The following is a 23,030-nucleotide window of genomic DNA, read 5'->3' on the forward strand; positions in this document are numbered from 1 at the left end:
GCAGAAAGTACAACTTCAGCAACAAAGTGGTCAATGCCTGGAATGCACTACCTGACTCTGTTGTTACATCCTCCAACCCCCACTCCTTTAACCTCAAACTAACTACTATTGACCTCACCCCATTTCTCAGAGATCTGTAAGGGGCGTGCATAAGTGCACCGTTGTGCCTACCGTCCCTGTCCTATTGTCCCCATTTATTCGTACCTATTTTATATTAATATATTTTATATATGAAGAGCCTCTGTGGTGCAGTGGTTAGAGTGCAGTACTGCAGGCTACTTCTGCAGCCAGCTGCCTACAATTTGGCAGTTCAAATCCCACCAGGTTCAAGGTTGACTCAGCCTTCCATCCTTCCGAGGTGGGTAAAATGAGGACCCAAATTGTTGGGGGCAATATGCTGACTCTAAACCACTTAGAGAGGGCTGTAAAGCACTATAAAGTGGTATATAAGTCTAAGTGCTTATTGATTATTTCCTGTATTCTTACTCATGTTTATACATATCTATTATCTTGTAAGCGATTGACAAATCAAATAAATAAATAAAATAAATAAATAAAGTGAGAAATATACTACAAGGGTGATTACAACTTAAGGATAAACATTAACATTCATTATAAATGGTAGATTCTAATAATCTATAATAGTGATTCTCAATGTCAGACACTTTTAAGATGAGTAGACTTCAAATCCCAGAATTCCACCAGCCACAGTTCAAGTCCACAGATCTTACAGTAGCTAAGGTTGAGAAACATGATTTACTTAATGAATAATAAATTAAATAATGGACAGTTTAAGAAGGCAGGACTATTGATCTCTGAAGCTATTCCTCTTCCCACCCTTCCCCATCAAGAAGTTGCAAAAATAAATTATATTAGGCATTGTTTTACTTTTTTCACTCTTGGCAAGCAGATAGGTCTTTTTGAACCTAATGAGCTCCCATACTATAGATTGGAGGCAGAACTCTGGATAGGAATTCAAACTGGGGAGAATTAGTAATATTCGTCTTAATGAGAGTAGTTAAAAACCACCTGAAGTGTCCATTCCACTTTGGAGTCAGGTATCATGCCAAGGCAAAACATCATCCAATTAAAACTAAAATCATCAGGTCTTTTCTTCCTGCAGCTTTAAATTTTAAAGAATAATTCCTTCTAGCAGAGAAAGATGGATTAGACCAGGAGTCTCCAAACTTGGCAACTTTTAAGACTTGTGGACTTATGCTAAAAAATATTGGACTAAAATTCACATGTGGTTGGAAAAAATGACAAAAAAGCATATAGACTTGAAACCAGAGATATTTTTATTGGGAATTTTACCTGAAATATATAGTAAAGAATTGAAATACCTGATTGTAAATGGATTAACGGCGGCTAGGATTGTATTTGCCAAAAACTGGAAAAATACCATTACAGGAGGAAATCATTAAGAAAATATTGTAATGTGCTGAAATGAGTAGATTGACATTTGAAATCAGAGAACAAGATGATAAACAATTTTATAAAATTTGGGATCTATTCTATCAATGGTTAGACAATAAAACATGGCAATGAAATATGTAGATTCTTAGAAAATAATAAATATACAAAGATGTATTCTTTTCTTATTTTATCTACAAAATGATTGTAGTATAGATTTGAGATGATAATATGAACTGTTATAAAACAAATTAAGTAAAATATGGATTATTTCATAAAACATGAATGAATAAAAGTAGAGACAAATGATTGATTAACAATGATATTAATGTATTTAATATTTGATTGAAAATATGAGAATATATACAATGTAATTGTAATTGACTACGAAATGGAAGCACAAAACAATTTGTAAATCAACCGACACACTGTATGTATATATATGGAAGATGGCTTGATGTTTTTATGTTTTGTTTGTCTATGGTTGTCTTAAAAACCAATAAAAATTTTTTTTTAAAAAAAGACTTGTGGACTTCAACTCCCAGAATTGCCAGCCAGCATGACTAGTTGAGGAATTCTGGGAGTTGAAGTCCACAAATCTTAAAGTTGTCAAGTTTGGAGACCCCTGGATTAAATTCACAAAACAGGAATTAATTATTCATTAGTCCAGATGCCACTACTGCTTTTTACTGAATCATTTTTTTAAAATAGACACTAAACAACTTAATAAATAATTGCTACTGCAGAAATGTAACTTCTTACCCTTCTTTCATGTCATTAATAGGAAGGGGCACTCTGCCTCCCCTATCAAGAGCAGATGTGATGTTTATGGCATTCAGGCGCTCAGGCTGCCATACGTTTTTCACGGCTCCAAGGAAGTCTCCAAGAACCTCACTGGCCAACATTTCCTCTACATTCATGTTTTTAATAAAGAATTCTGCTTGATATGGCAAAAGAAGATCTAGTTGCCAAAAAAAAAAGTAATTGTGCCTTAGACCCTTTTTAAATCTACTAAAAGAGATGGACTAGTAAATCATAAACACAGGTAATCCTCAAATTACAACCACAACTGAGCCCAAAATTTGTGTTGTTAAGCAACACAGTTAAGTGAGTTTGCTCCATATTACGATCTTTCTTGCCACAGTTGTTAAATAAATGAATGCTGCCTTTGCCTGTCAGATAGTTGCAAAATATGACCCAGGGATACTGCAATCATCATAAATATGAATCAGTTGCCAAGTGTCCAAATTTTGATCATGACCATGGGGACGCTGCAATGGTCATAAGTGTGAAAAATGGTCATGTCACTTTTTTCAGCACCATTTTAACTTCAAATGATAACTAAATGAACTGTTGTAATTTAAGGATACATGTATAATAGTACGATGTCTTTTTATTTGCATGAATAAAAGGAAACATGGTTAAGAAGGTCTTAGTCTTTTAAGTGTGGTTATAAGAGCCAGAGTGCTACATCCCATGGATTGATTATTTGTGCTAGGACCTCTCGTGCACTGCTTTTGAACCAATACTGAAAGGTCACTACATCATTCTCATTTAGTTTATTTATTCAGCATATGGCACATGTTAGCCAGGTATCACCAAGGTGGCTGGCTGCTTCTGTGAAAGGAAATTTTGGGGCGGTGTTATCTACCTGTGGAACACCTGAATGCCAGTAGGCAGTTGGGGAGGCTCCTTTCTTGTCCCTCCATAGTTTATTCACTCACAGGAACCGAGCTGCTGAGCTACCAACCTCAACAGTACACAAGCCCAGTGTCTTACCACGTGAGCCACCACGGCCCCCTCTCATTTAGTAATAGGCCATGACTCACATAATTTGGATTTAACCAATCATAGCATATTCAGCTTTGGCAAGAGTCAGTCACTCCTCAGTCCAACCTACCACATGGGTTTGGGGTTGTGGAGAAAATAAGTGGAAGAAAGAGTACTAGGCATGTTCACCACCTTGAGTTATTTTTAAAAATAATGAAGGAGGGGTATAAATGCATAAAAATAGCATGCAAATGCAAACTGATACTATATCAGAGAAATGATTATATGATTTGACAAGACAAGGTATCAAATATCCTTTTCCCATTACTGTTGCCTTTAATTATTTAGTAAAGCTTAACCGATTCATATTATTTATCAACTGAATCACCCAAAATGCTGAGATAATTCTTGAAGACATACCTTCTGCTGACATTATATTAATAATTAAATTATGTCTTGCTGTCTCAAAGGTACGTCTGTTATAAGCAGTAATCTAATAATGGGAAAAAAGTAAAATGGTAACTAATTATTACATTTTTAAAGGATAATATGATAAACAATAATAATGGTTCTCTTAAATTTGACACAAATAAGGTTTTTGTTTAATCTTTTACTGAAAAACAGAAAAATCACAGAACAAGCTATGTCAGGGATAATATCATCTACTCGCTTTTCAGTTATAATGTGACTAAAGAAATTTTGAGAACTATGAGACATTCTAGTACTGATGGCTGTTTCTATCAAAATGCATTTTTTTAAAATAAACATTCTGCAAAATAAGTACCTCAATTATAGTTGGCTTGCCCATGTTTTCTACAGTTGGTGACCCATAGAGCACACCATCACTATATGGTGTTCTTTGGATGTAGCGCAACCAGCCAGGTCTATCAGGGTAACCCATTAGGTTTGTATTAAATGTTATGGGATCATTATTTATCTCACCTGGATAAATAGAGACAATCACGTTAACATACAATTTAATCATTTATACACCATATTTTTATGTTCATTCTAATAGTAAATTCCTACTATTTAGATCCTCAATAATTTAGGTCCTATTTTCATTATGGTAATAAACCCCAAAAAGTATAGCTATAGTTCTTTATCGTTTTGGCCAACAATAAGGAACTATTTGAAAACAAAATGAAAAATGGAATATTCAGCAACCACCATTAACTCCTAATACTGCATAAATACCAGTATAAATACTAAATTGGACCAAATTAAGTGGGAATTGCAGCTTAGATGATGTTGTTTTAATTAACTGTGAAGGCTTTGCTGTATCCCTCTACAGGAACAAATATTAAGATTAATATTTGGTTAAGAAAGTATGTTTGTTAATTTTACCATAATAGTCTGATGTGATTTCATTGAAACAACAATAATAATAATATGTATCCATGTATCACAATAGTTATTTTTTATAAAATGAAAATTGGAAAAGAGGTGATAGCCATGAAAAATTGCAGGCTTTTTAATGCTACAATCATTCATGACACATGTAAGTTAGTGCAAAGGCCAAAAGATTCATGATGCTAAATGTGTCAGTTGTAAATCTAATCAGAAAGAGACAGCAAGAGGGATGATATTTTCACATCAAATTAACAGTGCCTCTAGCACATTAAATATTTTCACACCTCCATTCTTCTCTCTCTCTCTTATAGCCAATAGCTTTTGAGCTAACACTTTTGTAGAGAATGTGATGAATATGTGATCTTCATAAAGACAAGTTAAAATGGAAATTGTATTTATATGCCTTTACAATTGTAAACATTTCTTACCATGCTTTGAATAAGGAGGAAACTCTCCCTTAAAATATTCTCTCTCCAAAACGTGAACAAAGAGAACTCCAGCAGAAGGATAAACATTTCGTTCAGAGTGCACCTTAGAGAGAATTGTGTACACTGGAAAGCAGGAGAATAGAACACAACATGAAAAAAATAAGATCCAGAGAAAATAGTGATATATACTTATTAAAACAAACTGAAATGCAATACAAACCACAAAATATTTGTTGCCGTTTTTAAATATCTTCACAGCTCTTCTTTAAGTATGACTCCTGATACTGAACAATTTAGAATTTTAATCTTTAATTTTATAAAATCCAAGAAGCAATTTACAAATCTTTGTATGTAGCAAAACATGTCATTCAAAGCAGCTACATCTTTTGACTAGTTTGATAAAAAGAAGAAAAGCATTTTCATGGTACTGTATTTCTCAATTCATGTAGTCATTATAAAGTGACTATTATTGCAATCAACTTTATTTCCAAATATGCTTGTTACTGCACTCTTAGTATGTTAAAAGTAAATAACACAGAGAAGTGGAACAAAAGGAGGGTGTTTGAAAGAACTTTCAGAAAGCCTGTAATTTATGGCTAAATGCATTGTTTAGTCCTGACAATCCTCTTGTTAAAAATATTTTATGATCAATCTTTCAGGAACTATAGATAACTGATAACAAATGCAACTTGCATTCCTTCATGAGTTCCAGCTCATCAAAAGCATCTCTCAACTTCAGAGGAAATGGTTGGGGGCACAGTTCTGATCGCTACCACTTAAAAAGGCATATATATCCCACTGTTTTTAAGCCTGCATTATAATCAGTATGAATAATAAGCGTTGTGCACTAAATCTATGGTTATACTTTATTAAAACTCTGTAAAATTTTATATATGAATATATATCTATGAGAACTTTACATGCAAGTTTTATATTGCTTTTATTTCTTCTCTTTTCAGTATTATTTTTCTTGGGTTTTTTTAAATAATCTAAATAGTCTAAATAATAATCGAAATAAATAATAATAATAATCTATATCTGCCTATCTCAGGTTCTTGGGAAGGACTAAGTAAATAGTGAAAAATGACAAAGCCAGTCTGAATATCTGGCTGACTGTGTAAAGAACACATTAATAATCTATATAAAATTAAAAAATAAATGCAGTTTTTAAAAAAAGAAACTGTGAGGAAGTCTAATGGAAAAACATTCTTTAACTTTTTCTCTCATTGAAATGTCTTATCAATCAATCTAAAATCATTCATGTAATAAATATTCCAGTGAAGTATTTCTCAGTAATTCAACCTAAATAATGTGGAACTATTAAATTAAATTCTGATTTTTGCCCACATCATGACTTATAGTATCAACTGCATCAGCATTTCATAAACTTCTTTTATCATTTGTTCACCTCTATTATATTAAGACTGAGTTTATATTTTCGAACTGCTACTTCATAAAAGAGGACAAAATTTTAGTTGGCTTCTAAAAGTTCAACAATAAAAGTTACTAACAAGTGGTAGTAAAAAGCTAGTACAATTAGGTTATTACATTCAACAAACCTGGAAGATAATACCTATTTTCTATTCACTGTGTCTTGAGATATATGTAGATAACCTTCCCCCCCATTACCCATCCCTTCAGTGAATGAAGGGTACACAGAACATGTAATGTCTAAAATAATTAAAATACATAATTCATTAGATGCAATATTTATGACTTTTTCTGAGGTGGACAATAAGTTGTTATTTAATCTTTCATACATATAACAAAACTACTTCTTGTGGTTCGCCGGCAGCAGGTGCGGACAGCTGAGGCCTCAGAGAGTGGGGCCTTGGATTAGGGGTCTGCTTGTGATACAAGGATGGAGCCAGGACTATTAGAGAGTGGAATGCTGCCTTCGGAGATTATGGAGGCTGGCATCAGTGATGCAGAGGACTCTGAGGGACCCTGTGCCCAGTGCGCGTGCACGCAGGGCTGCTCGAAGGAAAGAGTAGCTGCAGTAGCATGGACAACTTGGGAGTAAGGCTACAAGATAATGGCCCCTCCCTTAAGAGATAAAAGCCAGCCTGAGAGACCGGGATTCTTTGCAGGAAGCAAAGAAGTTCTTGCACTTCAAGCCTTGTGGACATTCGGACTATCCTGGTTTGTGTTTGGAGACTTTTTGTTTTGAATAGTTCTTGGCTACTTAATCTAGTGTTCTTGGCAGCCTTGCACAAATCAGAGACAATTAGTTTTCATAGCCTTTTAGCTGTGAATGAACGGAATTCGCAGAGAACCATTAAAAAGTTTTGTTTTTACCTCTGTTTATTTTCTTGAAACAAGGTTTGGGTCAGAACATTACTTTCAATTTCAAATCCACTGAGAGTGAAGAATAATTCTAATGACCAAGGTCATCCTGACAATTTAGGATACCTAGCCATCTTTGGTAAAGCAAAACCTATTTTAAATGCAAAACTTTTCAATTAATCAACCAATATAAGCAGTCCTCAACTTACAACCTTAATTGGGCCCAGAATTTTGATCATAAGTTATGCCAATCATTAAGCAAATTATCTCAGGACTGTGCCCGATTTTACATTTGTCATAAAATAAATGCTGTAGTCATAAAGTGAATGCTATAGTCATTAAGGGAAACTCTGTCCTTAAGCAAACCCATTGTCTGCAATGGGCTTTTCTTTGCCAAAAATCCAAAGTAAACTCTGGTTTTTTGTTTTTTTTTAAGAAAACCAAAAATTGTAGCCACAATGCTACAATGGATGTTGCAAACGGCCATAAAAGCAGCCCAGTTGCTATGCACTCAAATTGCAATCATGTAACCATAGAAGGGGCAGGATCATAATTTTGGGGCCTGTCACAAATTTACATGGTCACTAAGCAGTGATTATAAATCTAAGGGTCCTTTAATGCCCTGCATGAGTTGTCAAGCATGTGAATGTTTAGGTATAACCCATACCTATTGGAAACAAAGTTGGTGTTTTCATATGTTGCTTGGGTTAGGAGCAAATCTGACATGTTTCTTCATTCTGTCTTAAGCCAAAGACTACAGATAAGAAACGTACAAGTCATAACAGAAATCTGATAACTTGTAGAAGCTTTTACAAATAGTCCATTGGATGTTCAGAATGAAATTACCTAATGGTAAGCCTAAGGAGTGAACACTGCAGGTTGGCTACACAAAATCCACATCTTCCACGTGAGCCTTAGATATGCAAAAAATCTTTAATTAGTGATTTCTTCTATCCCAAGTATATGCTCTGGAATATCATCAGTTGGCTGATGGGAACAATTGTCTCCTGCGGGAGAAGAGATCTAGAGAAGCTGAAACATAGGAGGGTTCTGTGTAATTCTGCAACCACATAAGGTCATGCTGCAGGATCAACTCATTGCACCCCACTGTAGAATGTATCCTACAGTACAAATTCTTGCTTTGTTCCACAGAGTTCTTTTTACAACCCTGTAATCCCTGATTTCGGGGTGGAGTTAGGGCGACTGAATGGAACTGAGTATTTACTGGCCAAATGCCCGCCCTAACACCTACATAGAGTTTGTAGCAGATATTTTCTCTTTGCACCCTGATAAATATCTCTCCCTGCCTAGGATTGAACTCTCAACCTTCCAAGTAGGAGGCAAACGTCTTCACCTTTAGACACTCCACCCCCAGATCACTCTTATTCCAAAGTTCATATCCTAAACTAACTCAAGAAACTCTTAACTCTTATTTCAATTGGGTCACTCCACACATGCCAATAAAACAAACCATCTTGCTGCATTCTGGTTTTCTGGGATGGTCTGTTTTCCTACTGCAATACAGGAAATATTGCTTTGTCATAAGAAGTTGCCTTATTTTATTTTATAAGTTACACCATTACTGTATTTAATTCATTAACTGAGCCAATATGTAGTTATTCTACAGAAACATTTCTTTCCCAAACCATACTTCAATCTAGCTATTCTCAGAGTAGTGCACTATATTCTTCTAATTTTCTTTTCATTTTTAAAAAAATTATGTAACAGCTAACTATCACAAAAAATTCAAACCAAAGCCTAAAATGATAGGAACATTTTTCCCTAATTGACATTTAAAAAGGATTAAGTCAAGATCTATAAATGGGAATAATATGAATAAGCAGCATTTTAAACAAATTATCTCACTCACCAGTTTACTCATGTGGTTAAGGAAATGCCAGTAAGGAGGAATGCACAATATTTTTACATGGAGCTATTATTTGAATGAGGAAAACCACAAAACGTTTAACTGAAAATTTAGTAGCAAAAAAAAAAAAAAAAATTAGAATGAGGAAAACAACATTTAGAAGATTAGATGTTTATATATTTGTCGCACACATTGTCAGTAAAACACAACAGAAGTGATTTATCACACAGAATATTGCAGAAAATAGAAATATCCCATTTAAATACCTAAACTCACCATTTTTCTCAGTAGCCTTAATGCTACTGCTAATATATTTGATGATGTACTTTGTCTTCCCTTTAATCATTCCATCTACGCCAGCAGCAGGGTGTAAGAAAAAAGCTTTCCAAAGTAAAACAAATGCAAGATAAATAAATTAATACTGGGTCAACTGTTTTTCAGTGGTCAAAGGCCGTAAGTCAGAAAATATTTCATTTGGCAGATTCTTATCTTTGGCTTTTTAAAAGAGAAACGAGAGATTTCTTAGTTCATACATAATACTAAATAAGCCATGGATGGAATTGCTTCAATTGACTAACTTAAAGGAGGAGGGAAACGGAAGTTATTGGAAATACTGGCATATTGCTAAGTTTATTATAGCTAAGCAAGAATTCCTAATAATACAGCATAGTCTAATGTTCAGACACAATGTTTCAGTTCTGTACATGGTAAGGAAGAGGCGTTGGTCCTACCTGAACGCGTCTTCTCTGATTGCTGCGAGAGAGTCCAAGCAAGGGTTAACTCCTTCTCCAAGCTTGAAGGACTGAGTCTGTCAAAGCTGTTAAGACCTGCCTCCACTGCTAGGAAATCCAGCTTCGGCTAAGTCAATGAAACAGACTCTACGTGTCTGTTTACCTTGGAAAAACAAGAAAACAACCAAGGACAAGGCAAGAGAAAAAAAATCAACAATTTTCCCCCTTTGCAAGACTGGATGGTCCACAGGGTGGAACTGGACTCTCCAGCACTCCGAGAAGATGTGTTCAGGTAGGACCAATGCCTCTTCTCCATAGTGCTGCTGTAAGAGTCCAGGCAAAGAACATACCAAAAAGTAGAGTCCTATGGGAGGGCAGCCATCCGGTCCTGTGATCCCTGCTCCGAAAGTACTTGCTGTAACACACGTCTGCCGAAAGCAGTGTCAGTTTAAGTAAGAGAGTCCAATCTATAATGCTTTATAAAAGGAGGGAGATCAAATGGCCGCTCTGCAGACCTCTTCTGGCAAGGTCTGTGTGGCCCAGGCCGTCATCGTGGCAGCACTCCTGGTAGAGTATGCTAGGAAAGAGCCTTAGATTCATAGGCTCTGGCTATACAGGACCTGATCCATCTACCCACAGTAGCTGGAGAGATCTTGTTCCCCCGAGTTGCTGGCTGGAATGAGACAAAGAGTGACTATGACTTCCTGAAGGAAGCAGTCCACTTAATATATATTCGGAGCACTCTTTTCACATCCAGAGTATGCCATGTCCTTTCCAACCTATGTTTCGGATTAGGACAAAAGCCCGGCAACAAAACCTCCTGTGCCTTGTGGAACCAGTTTATTTTAGGTAGAAATGTAGGATCCAGTCGAAGGACCACCTTGTTCGGGTGAAAAATACTAGGTCCTTTTGGACTGACAGAGCAGACAGTTCTGAAATACATCTTGCCAAGGGGACAGCCACTAGGAAGGAAATTTTGAAAGAAAGGAAACTCAAACTGGCAGACCTGAGAGGTTCGAAAGGTGCCTCTGCCAAGGATAACAAAGCTTTAGCCAGGTCTCAGGTGGGATACCTATAAACTACAGCTGGACCCAGATTAATAGCTCCTATGATAAATCTGCGCACCATGGGTTTCTATGTCAGGGAATCTACCTTACCACACAACAGAACCGAAGAAAGAGTTGGCACCTGACGACGGATGGTGTTTACTGCCAAACTTTTGTCTAGTCCGTCCTGGAAGAACTCCAGGACTTGGACTATGGTAGCCAACAAAGGGTCAATCCCCAACCCAGATGACCAGTCAGAAAAAGCCTTCCAGGTGGCATCGTAGATGCGGTTTGTGGAAGGTCGTCTGAGGCCTGAATAGTTTGGATGACCCTGGAGGAGATATAGACTTGCCTCAAGGATCTCCGCTCAATCTCCATATGGTCAACTGTAGCCACTGGGGGTCTGGTGGACCAGAACCCCCTGGGAGAGGGAGATCCTGCTGGATGAATCCTCCAGGGCCGGGCCACCAACAACCCCACGAGATCTGCAAACCAGGACCTCCTCGGTCAATGTGGAGCTACAAACAACACCTGAGCCCGTTCCTCCAACAATTTCTCTAACACCTTGGGGATAAGTGGCAGGGGTGGAAAGGTATACAACAGGCCCAGAGGCCACTGTTACCCGAGAGCGTTGATTCCTACTTCCCTTAGGGCAGGGAAGAAGAACTTTGACAGTTGAGCATTTTCCGGAGTGGCGAATAAGTCTGCGACCGGCAGGCCAAACTGGTCATCCATCTCCTGAACTAGAGATGGATGGAGCCACTACTCTGAGTGGTCCATCTTTGTCCTGCTCAACCAATCAGCTTGAACATTGTACACTCCCAAGATGTGATATGCCTTTATGGACAGCAGATGTCATTCTGCCCAGAGGCCTAATCTCTCAGTCTCTCTCATGAGAGATCTTGAGTGCCCCGTCGATTGATGTGGGCTTTCGCTGCAATGTTGTCCGTGAGGATAAGGATATGAGCCCCTTCCACACTGTTCTGGAATTGTCTGAGTGTCAGGAACACAACTCTCAACTCTAGCCAGTTGATGTTCCGTCCTCTGACCTTGAGCCATTTCCAAAAAGAGGTGAGCACCCCAACTGAATAAGCTGGCATCTGTTGTTATGGTCAGGAGAACAAACACCCCCTGCTGATTCCCGGGGATAACCACCAAATCAGAGACCTGATCACCTGGGGGGAGGGGGGGACAGTGATCCTGACTAAGTAATGGCTCCTGCCTGCCTTCTGATATGGCAGGAGGAACCACTACAGTCCTGGAATAGGTCCGAGCCCAGGGAACTATGTTGAGGCACGACACCATCTTCCCCAGGAGCCTTGACAAGAGGTCACCATTCTCTCCATCCTTATCTGTTTTGCCATTGCCTGTAGGTTCATCAGGCAGTCCCGAGAAAGGAAAACCCTGCAAGAAAGGGTATCTATTACTGCCCCCAGATGCAACAGCCGGTTGGATGGGACAAACTGGCTTTTTTTTAATGTTTATGGAGAAGCCATGGGCCTGCAGGACCTGAATGGTGAGTTGCAGATCCTCCCTGGCCTGGGGTTCCAATGATGACTAAACTAATATTTCATTCAAATAACATTGCACTCTCACCGGGAGAGATCGAAGGCTGCCAGGACTGCCAAAATCTTGAAGACCCTTGGAGCTGATGAGAGACTGAAAGAAAGGGCTTTGTATTGATAATGCCGACCTTTGTAATAAAATAGAGGAACCAACAGTGAGGGGCATAAATGGGGATGTGAAGGTAGGCTTTCGTTAAATCAATAGAGGTGAGGAAGTTGCCCTCCCGAACACTTTGAAGGATGGAACACAGTGACTGCATTTTGAACTTTCTGTATGCCACAAAGATGTTGAGACGTTTGAGATCCAGAATGTCGAAGCCATAGCATGCACCAGGCCGCTCCAGAGGATGCCACCTCCTTTGAAGCAAAGCGAGCTACATTCAGAGTGGCATCTGCTGAAAACTCAGCAGCTGCCACCAACGTGTTTATGTCCTGATGGACACGGACATCTCCGGGCAGAATCCTCTCCTGGTGAAGAATGAAGCTGCTGTGGACGCTCTCACCGTCCAAGCAGCTGCCTAATATGAACACTGAAGAATCTGTTTGGTCTTTTTGTTTTCAGTCTTAAGCACCTCCTCTGGCTCAACTGGTAAGGTGCAGGAGGAGCCAGCACAACCACAGGTGCATCTACAATAGGCAGTTGAAGTGCCAAATCCATATCAGTGCTTACACTGTAAAATTTTCAGTAGTTGTTACTAAGGGAGGGACCTGATATTGGAGCAGAGCACTATTTACATATGACGTACAGAAATAACTTTGGTGATGGGATGATGTCCATCTGCATAGTTGGTTCTACAAAACGAGTGACACATGGAGCAGAAATCTACTGAACCGTCTCTGTGCTGGAAGAAGACTCCATGCAGGCAGCATTATTGGCCTTAGGTAACAGGGATTTGAATAACGTGGGGCAGAAAGGGCTTCTGAATTACTGAAGGCAAGTAATTCTGGTTTAAGGCCCTCATCCTCAGAAAGGTCCTGATTTCGTACTTCACCTTCTTCTGAAACTGAGGACCCACTGTGCTCCAATCGTCCCCTTGCATGTTGTTCCTGTAGGCCTTGTAGGTCAAAACTGACTTCTGATAATCTTCCATCTTCGTCCAGAGTAGATGGAAGGATTTCTGCAAATTCCTGCCTGATGGTTTGGGACATAAGCTGTCTGATGGCAGGGGAAATGTCTTCCCACTCTGTGTGAAGGCCTGCAGCAGTAGGAGTATAGGAGGCCTCAGCAAATGGCCTCTTTCTAGGGATAGATTGTTGCCAAATACCACCAATTGCCATTGCTATTGCTATTGCTATGGTCCCAGAGGCAGATTTGCTCCCTTCCTCAGTAGATAGAAGGACCTGCTCCCTTGCACCATCTGGAGACAGATTCTGGCAACTAGGCCTCTCTCCTTGAGAAATTGGAGACTGAGGGGAGACATTTTGGAGGGAAATTTCCTGAACTTCTAAAATGGAAGAAACTGGTTTCTGTCTCTTCTTTTCCTTCTGGCTCCTGGAGATGAGCTTTTCCAGCCCTATGCCTCCTTTCTTCCGCTCTGGATGGCTTCCTAGAGACAACAGCTTTGGCCTTTAATTTTTTTGCTGATCCTCTGGCTGCTGACTGGAAGGTTGAAATCACCCCAGAATGGGTCCTTCTTTCAGGGATAGTCTGGGCCTTACTGCCATGTTTAATTCCTCTTCTTTTCCTTTTCCTTTTTAATTTTATCTATATTCGGTTAATTCACTGAGGAGCCTGCCCCAGTTCACCCAGTAAGCCTGTTTTCTGGGCCCAAGTCCAGGGGAAAAAGGGGCCTTTCAACTCGGCCTTCTCCACATTGAAACGGAGGCCCGCCGTCCATTCTCACTCACCCCTGTTCAATGGCTCCTGATTCTTCTATGAGGGTGGGGCTTATTGCACTGCTGGCCACTGCCGCTATGAGTCTGCGGCCTTGGCTGCCTGGGCTCGCAGCTACTCCAGCCGGTTCTGCGATGAGGTGTGGTATCCACCACGGTGTCTGTAGGCTGGAGCTAAGCTTCGCACAGCTTGATTCCTGCGGAGTCATGTTCCTACACCTTGTTGCTGGACGCTAGCCTTGTGGCTATCCACGCGCTTGACCTGGAAAGGCCCTGCATGGCGACGAGGGTAGAATGGGGCCGGAGCCCGTCACGCCCATTTCAGCAGTGGCTCTATCTGATTTTTAGGAAGCCTGCCTGCCGAATTTGAGAAAAAAAATGAAGTCCTATTAAAATGTTATCTTTGAAAAGCTGCGAGAGCTGAAGCCAGACACATCTAGTCCAAGCGAGGGACTGAATAGAAATTGGGTTTCCTAGCAACGGAGGCAGGTCTTAACAGCTTTGACAGACTCAATCCTTCAAGCTTGGAGGAGTTAATCCTTGCCTGGCTCTTGCAACAGCACTATGGAGAATAAGAGGAAAATTCATAGATAAGTGCTCGCTGAGCTTGCTCGTTTTCTTGTGGATGTTTCAAACTAGCACTGATGATGTTACTAGTTTGGGTGATGAAACGTCTGCAGAAAACAAGCAAGCTCAGAGAGCACTACAGATCCCTCATGTCAACCCTGAGTTACAAATAGTCTCCTTTATTGATACATTCATAAATGCTGATATTTTTAAAGAAGTGTTACTAAATCTGTTTTAAGATACTAATAGCTACTGAATATTTTTGTTTCCAAAGAAATGTAAAGATAACCGTTTAAGCCATTCCTGACATTAAAAAAACACACTAAGAACAGATCACTTAAAGATGTCATAAATTTAAATTCTTCATTCAATTCATCTCAAAAATGGAGTTTGAGCTATTACTGTTAACCTAACATTAATACAGTTCCTTAAAATTCAGACGTATTTCTTAAACATTGGTTTCACCCATAACATTTTGTCTTGAGATCTTGTTTTCTTGAAACATTGACTTCAAAACATGTTTTTGATGCTTTGAATAAATTACATAAAATCTGCAGCATTCAGAGTAAAGTCATAAAACCATTTTAAAAACAAACATTGGGTAGCTCACCCGCAGTTGGTTCTACAAGTAGCTTTGGATACAGTAGCTTGAAATTTTGATTGGAATTTTCTACAACCCAGTAGACAAAAAAACATACCTCCAGAAGGACAAGCTCATGGATGTAGTTATTTATTTATTTATTATTTATTTATTTAGTCAAGCATGTATTTGATAATATTTATAAGTATAAACATGATGAAATAGATACGAATAAAAGGGAACATTAAGACAGGGACGGTAGGCACATTGGTACGCTTATGTATGCCCCTTACAGACTTGTAAGGTCCTTAAATCCCTGTAACTTTCCCTTCAGCTTCCATGAAAACCATGTTGATAGAATAGGAGATTAGAAATACCTATCATAGTAGAGATTTGGAGGAGAGGAAGACAGAGGGCATAGCAGCCTGTGTATCTTCAGAAAAGTGTCTATATACCACACATACCGCTGAGTAACAAGCTTATTTCAGGTAGATGAAGAGATGATGCCCAAATTATCCCTGATCTAATCGAACCATCTTTTAAAATAATTTAATCTCTGGCTCAAACATAGAGACACTGAATGAATGTGAAACATTAGGACCCTATAGATGACTGGCAGAATTTGCTAAAACACACACAGATCAGAGAACTAAGCATCTTATACATTGGGGATCTTTGAAAAATAAATCTATTGATAAAATATATCCAGTGTTGCTTGCTGTTAGTATCTTGATTACTACAGACAGCCTCCGTGACAAAACAATAAAGTAACAGGGAATATTCATTAGCTATTTAAAGAGTAATTTCACAGTTAGTTTAAACAGCAAGCTGTCCCAAAGGGATGACTAATAATTAAAGTACCAGTGAAACAAGTTAATGAAAAAAGTCTATTTCTAAATTACACAATTTTAAAACTTAAACTGCATCCCAAGTGCACACTGCTGAAAGAGAAACTATGAGGTCACGTGCAACTTGCCCACATCTGAAAGTGTTTTGCCCAGTGAGTAAGAAAACTGTAGAAATAGGAAAGTTAACATTAGCCTCTGCATCACATGGTAATTAAGGCTGAATAAAGAAGAACAACAAAGTTGTTGGAAGAGACATTGGAAGTCTTCTAGTCTCTCCTCAAGCAAGAGACCCTATATTATTCCAGACAAATGGCCGCCCAATCTCTTCTTTAAAATCTCCAGTGATACATATGGAACTTGTTACAAAGGTTGGAGTGGTTTATGACAAAAAAAAGCAGGGGGAGGAGGAAGCTTTAAAAAGACTCTGTCTAAACAGGAGTGAACGCATACTCCAAAAAATGGTTGTATATTCTTGTTATGAAGCAGAATCATGGATATTTCAAGGACTCCATTGAGGGAAGAAAAATCCCAGTCTAATCAGAGAAATTTTCTGGATAAGAGATCAAGGAAAGCATAGAATTGCTATAATCTTAGACATAATGAGATCAAGTGAGAAAAGTAAGTAAGACCTTTCTTCATAGGGTAGTGTGCAATGAAAAAAAGTGTAAAAGATTTGAAAAATATCAGGTTTTAAGTGTGAGTATCACTTCTCAAACTGATAAAAGAGGTGCCAGTTATCAAAGTAAACAGAGGTAAACTGCTTCTTGTTTACATAGGGGTACAGCCCTTTTCATGAAAAGAATAAGAGGAAATATACAAGTGTTTTTCTGCCTCAAATTTTCCTATATATAGGTGTCTCATTCTATAAAGTAAAATAAAAATCCCTTTTTATGACTATGTAGTCCTTATTCAGGGTAGAGTTGGGGTGACTGGATGGAGCTGAACATTTACTGGTTGAATACTTACTGCAATTCTTGTAAACTTTCGTTTTCTTGTATAAAAATACTAACTAGAGATGTAGTTTCTATTCAGAAATGTGTAGGGGCTCCTGTTTGGGCGGGGGTTGGACTAGATGACCTATAAGGTCCCTTCCAAATCTGTTAATCTGTAATCTATTTGTTGGTATTACTACTTCTAGTCCATGTTGCAAGGAAGGCAATAAAATTCTATACCACCAAACCCACCTGTTCAGAGACTATCAATTGTCTGTTATTGTTAAACTTATTTTACATATAATAAAAGAATAATTTCTTGCTAGTTGGGCCCTGACTCTGGAAGGAAGGTTGATAGCTATTGGCAAGAGACATTAGTAACAATCTGTGGGTGGACCATTCATTTATATGCATATGTCTATTAAAATTCATCACAGTTCTAGAAGTTGTTGATTATGACTGAGGGCAAGTACATTATTCAGCTGTGTAATAAGCAAAGGAAGATAATAATTTGTGTCAAATCATTCCTTTAAATTCAGTAGGATATTAAAACAGACTTTCAGAATTATTACTCAAGTTCATTAATGCATGACACTTTTGACCTTTACACCTTTTTATAACTAATTGGTAAACTAAATTTGCTGACCATCTAGAACAGATCTCCAAACTTGACAACTTTGAGACTTGTGGACTTCAACTCCGAGAATTTCCCAGCTAGCATGGCTGGCTGAGGAATTCTGAAAGTTCAAGTCCACAAAGTTGCCAAGTTTGGAGATCCCTGATCTAGAATCAAGACATAATTTTAACAAGTTGGTCTAGGATACTATATATTTTTATCACAATGACTGAAAAAATGCAAGGACATACAATTGTAGAAACACTAAGGAAACACAAGCATAATACAAATTATAGCAAAACCAATCTATGAACCTCACATTGTTCTCATTAATTATATAACAGCATGGGAGTTTTATAGGGTTGATATCCCTATCAACCCTATAAAAAAGAGCCGATCTCCACGCAGTGATAGACACATTGCACACACAAGCACATATTTTGATATACTCAGACAATACACAGGAGTGGCCATAATTCGGATGGCAAAACCTCAGCAAATGAAAATATCAAAAAATTCCCACAATCTCTGTTAGAGAAAACAAGAAAGGAACAAGAAATAATAAAACAAAGAAATTAAAGATATGTGATATAAAAGAAAATATAGCTAAACTTTTTAAACTTCCCGCTTCTCCTTTCCTGCTTCTCTTTCCTCGCCATCTCATCAATTCATTCAACTACAATTGACTCAATTTTTCCCTTCTCTTTCACCCATTCATCTTCCCTTTATATATTTCTTTTGCAATTCCATTCTCACGTATCATGTCCTATGGACCCAGATGCGTTCCTGAAGGAGCTGGGGGTTATAACTACAGATCTACTGTGCAGTCCAACTGACCTGGAATAGGAAGGTGAGTGAGGCTCTGGATAGGATTGTACCCATGCGACCTCTTCCTGCCCGTAGATCTCATTGTTCCCCGTGGTATACAGAGGAACTGAGACGGATAAAACGCATGAGGAGACGTACTAAGGCCTACTTCATAGCAATTTGTGCGGTCAAGTGTAAATATAGTACTTCTCCACACTAATTGCGTCTGTAGATAATTGCCCAGCGACCCTGTTAGGGTGAGCTGCCTCCTCCTGCAGAAGGAGGAGATTGAGGTCCACCTGAAGGATCACGCTGAGGAATCTGCAGATTTTCTGGAGCAAGGGTCGCCAATCTTTTGGACCTCAGGGACCACCAAACTCATAATTTTAAATCCCGCAGACCAGAGGCCCTGGGAAAATCCCCCAAAAAGTATGCAGGAAAATTCCCCACCCTGTTTTCCTATCTATCAATCATTCTTTATTTGGGATCGCAGGATACCATCTCCAGCTCTGTTCTCAGGGGGAGAGAGAGAGGAGAAACTTTTGGCTTCATGCAAGGAAAGCAGCAGAAGCAGCAGAAAACTTTCTCTCCCCCAAACTCTGCCAGATATGAATCTTTGTGAGACTTGTCACGCTGACGCAGCCTCTTGGAACAGGATGCCTTGAAGACTCATTTCTGGCGGAGTTTGGGGAGAGAAAGACTTTTGCTGCTTTCCTTGCATGCAGCCAAAAGCAGAAGAAAGAAGCGGAAAGAAGCAGCCCAGTGGCCAGGCCAGGCTCATGGGGCAAGTTCCCCCACTCTGCCCTTTCCCCCCTCCCCTCATTACCTCGTGTTGTTTGCAATGCAAATGACGCAAGCTTTGTGTTCCCGTGGGCCACACAGCCTTGTGTTCCCATGCAGCTTGGATTAATTGCTTTGGAGGATGCTTTGAGGGTGACATTTCTCTGCGGACCAACAAAATTTTCTTGTGGACCACCAGTGGTCCCCAACCCACTGGATGGCGACCACAGTTCTGGAAGACAAAATCACTCGACTTTGTTTCCAGTTAGATGCTGCCGTGGTTGCTAGCCTGGTGGAAGCCCCTGAAGCAGGTTCTTGCCCTGTTATCTGGAAACAGTTTGATCCTGTTGTTCCCAAGGAAATGGACAGGATCCTAGGGAGTATGCACACAAGCACCTGTGTTTTAGACCCATGACCCTCCTGACTTGTGAAAGCTTCCCAGGAGGTGACAGAGGGGTGGACTCTGGCAGTCATTTATGCTTCCCTACAGTTTACAGGCAGCAATGTGGCATCATCTGCAATATATGTATGTATGTATGTATGTATGTATACACACACATACATACACACACACACACACACATATACAAGACCAACTTAGGTATGTACCTGAAGCCTTATACAATTACCTATAAATACATTCAACAAACAAAAAGGTACTGCATATTTATCTTACCCCTTTCTTAGTGCTTAATAGTATTCAACAATTTTCATATTGGTGCAAAATGGTCCATTATTCGTGACTCTTCATTTTGCCCTATATTTTATTTAAATCAATAAAGCTTGTCATAATGATACATCTCCATACTTGCTGAAGAGCAAAAAATGTTTTTCAACCATTGCACAACGTAATACTTATCAACTTTTGCTCATTATCATGTCTTTCAATCAGAATTTCTCTAGACATTTTCCAAGATACTCTGATCCACGTGTAGCTTTTGCCTTCATTTTTTTGATACGTTTTTCTTTGTGTAGCAATGGCAAACCTTTTGGGCTCCTTATGTCAAAAAGTCAAAAAATGTCTATCTTGATTCTGCTGGTGTATCACTCCCACACTCAATCTGGACAAAAAAGCCCCTCCAGATCTCCTCCCCTCTCCTGCCACCATCTGCCCTTCCATCCACAGCTCCTTTCCAGACCTGTGGTTTTGTGGGTCCTCTGGAGCTATAGAAAATTGCATGAGAATGCTCACACAATTTTTGGACACCCCAGAAACTGTGCAAGAGCGAGATTTTCTCACACACGTTCCATAAAGTCTGGAGGTGTAGCATGTCACCCCAAATGGCAAGGTATGTGTCATAGGTTTGCTATCATTGGTGCAGGAGAATAACAATGGATTGTTTCTATAGCCAAGTATGGAAGCAGTCTTTACATATATGTTAAAATTGCATCCATGCCATAAGCAATCACATGCCAATTTTAGCTATTTGCCAGTTTATTTATTAATGATTCAAATGTATTGCCTGCCTAACTCCAGTAGACTCTGGTGTCATGCAAAACTTTAAAAAACCAAAACCATAAAAATAGAAGCAACATTAAAACAACAGGAAATCCATACTAAAATACTCAGCTAACAAATCACATACAAACACGTAGAAGCATTCACACAAACATTGGCCATTAAACAATGACATGCATCAATCCCAGGTCTGGGAAGAAAGCCTGGTTTTCAAGTTATCCTATATGATGTGTTTTAATTTATACTTAATTTATATCTTTATTTACATTTACTTGTAAAGCACAGCACAAGAAAAACAATCCATTCCTTCTAAGGCAGTGTATATGAAAGTCTTTACAACATTGTACAAAGGGACATAGCTTAAAATAATATCCATATCTCTTCTGCATTAATAACTCAAATAAAAATGAACTGATATACCTTTCTGATAGATTCCATATATTTTTCCTCAAACACTACTAAGCTCCAGGACAAGATAGTTCCTGAAGTTAATGCACTGTACCAAATCATCTAAAGTGCAATGGCCCATACATTCAATTCTCAAGTACATTTGAAGTCCATAGAAAGAACTAACTGAAGAATCCCCATCAAGGATAAAAGCAGTTGTATATTGCCTCCCAGTGGCTGATATGATGTGTTGCATTATCATTATTTTCTAATGTACTGTTATGCATACTTTTTCATTTATTTTTCTTGTATGTTGATTTCTTTAATATGCCACTACATTCCCATACTAATCACTCAGCTACATTGTGATTACAGAAGTTATGCAAAAATATGTATTTTTGTAGAAGAATTAATGAAGTATATATTTTGTGCCCCTGACTAAAAGGATCCATGGATGTGTATATATGCAATATGCATGTGTAAAACAAGCAAAGAAAAAACCATTTGGGCATTATATGGGGAAAGAATATGACTTTGTGGAAGGAATATGTGAGATAGGGGAGAAAGATGAGAGAGGTTTCTAAAAGGGAGTGTATTTTGTGAAATTCTTTTGAGTGTTTATGCAATAAAATTTATGATTTACCAATCCTAAAATAAGCAGCTATTCTGTAACTATAATAATGTTCACAAAACTTTCTAAAATTTGAATGAGTCCTAAAAAAGATTGGAAACATTACCAGAATTACAGGTACCTAACTTAGGATATCCCTTCCATTTGAACTTATTGGCTAATATGTGCACACCCTGCTTATAAAAGCGTTTTAAAACAATCAACCCTGATTTTAAGGCCAGGCCTGAAATTAGTTTTAGCTTATGACCAAGTATTTCCAATCTCCTATGATCATATAAAAGGATGTTGTAAAAAATGAACGTTCTGATGAATGAGCATGATTGTTTAAAAATTGTTTCCAATTCTTTGTGCATACCAGTGGTGGGATTCAAATTATTTCACTACCGGTTCTGTGGGCGTGGCTTGGTGGGCGTGGCAGGGGAAGGATACTGTAAAATCTCCAGTCAGAGGAAGGATTTTCTGGTTCTCCGAACTACTCAAAATTTCTCCTACCGGTTGTCCGGAACTGATCAGAACCTGCTGAATACCACCTCTGGTGCATACTATTCAAATGCAAAGGCCTGGGGATAAAGATATTTACAGCCAAATATCCATTTGCATGCAACCAAATTAGTGTCAGAATCTTATAAAAATATGAAATGTTAAGCAAACATCATTGCTAAATGAGATAAAGGAAAAAAGTTTATATCACTATACTACAACTTTAAATCTCTGTAATTTACTTCATTTATTTTACTTAATTTGTTTATCTAGGATCATATACTCATGTTAAAATACCTGTATATACTTCAGTAAGAAAATATAAAAATTTGCTTTCCAAATTCTAACTTCTATTTTTAATAAAATGACTTATATACATACCTTCTTTTACCCAGTTTTTTTTAATTGTTAACGCTCTCATTCATAAACTTCAATAACTCAGTCTTTTCATCTTTGTTGTGATTTGTAATTACAGAATAAGGAATAATTATTAAAGTATTTGGTTAGTTTTCTTTAAGAGTTTGTGGATTTTAGTACCAAAAGTTCAAAGCTATTTCTCCTCAGTTTTGCAGGAACTGATCTTCCTATTTTATGTATATTCATACAAGATTTAAAAACTGAAAGCTTGTTACAAAATAGAGGTAATACATA

At 38.3% G+C, this 23,030-nt stretch overlaps 1 protein-coding gene across 7 annotated transcripts in view; it reads right to left on the bottom strand.

Moving 5' to 3' along the window:
• SGCE (sarcoglycan epsilon) overlaps positions 1-23,030 on the bottom strand; it is a 48,496-nt gene that overhangs the window by 21,291 nt on the left and 4,175 nt on the right. For 4 of the 7 annotated variants that reach the window (XM_026706288.2, XM_087917715.1, XM_087917714.1 and 1 more), the window contains exons 2-6: positions 9,394-9,498; positions 4,965-5,087; positions 3,968-4,125; positions 3,604-3,676; positions 2,176-2,374 (exon numbers count right to left, since the gene is read on the bottom strand). In XM_026706288.2, coding sequence (XP_026562073.1) covers positions 2,176-2,374; positions 3,604-3,676; positions 3,968-4,125; positions 4,965-5,087; positions 9,394-9,498 — 658 coding nt within the window. The remainder of the gene's footprint in view (positions 1-2,175; positions 2,375-3,603; positions 3,677-3,967; positions 4,126-4,964; positions 5,088-9,393; positions 9,499-23,030) is intronic. The other 3 variants (XM_087917717.1, XM_026706289.2, XM_087917716.1) reach the window with 1 other exon arrangement.

This window comes from Pseudonaja textilis, chromosome Z, assembly GCF_049901715.1.
Source record: "Pseudonaja textilis isolate UNSWEBS1 chromosome Z, rPseTex1.2, whole genome shotgun sequence".
NCBI lineage: Eukaryota > Metazoa > Chordata > Lepidosauria > Squamata > Elapidae > Pseudonaja > Pseudonaja textilis.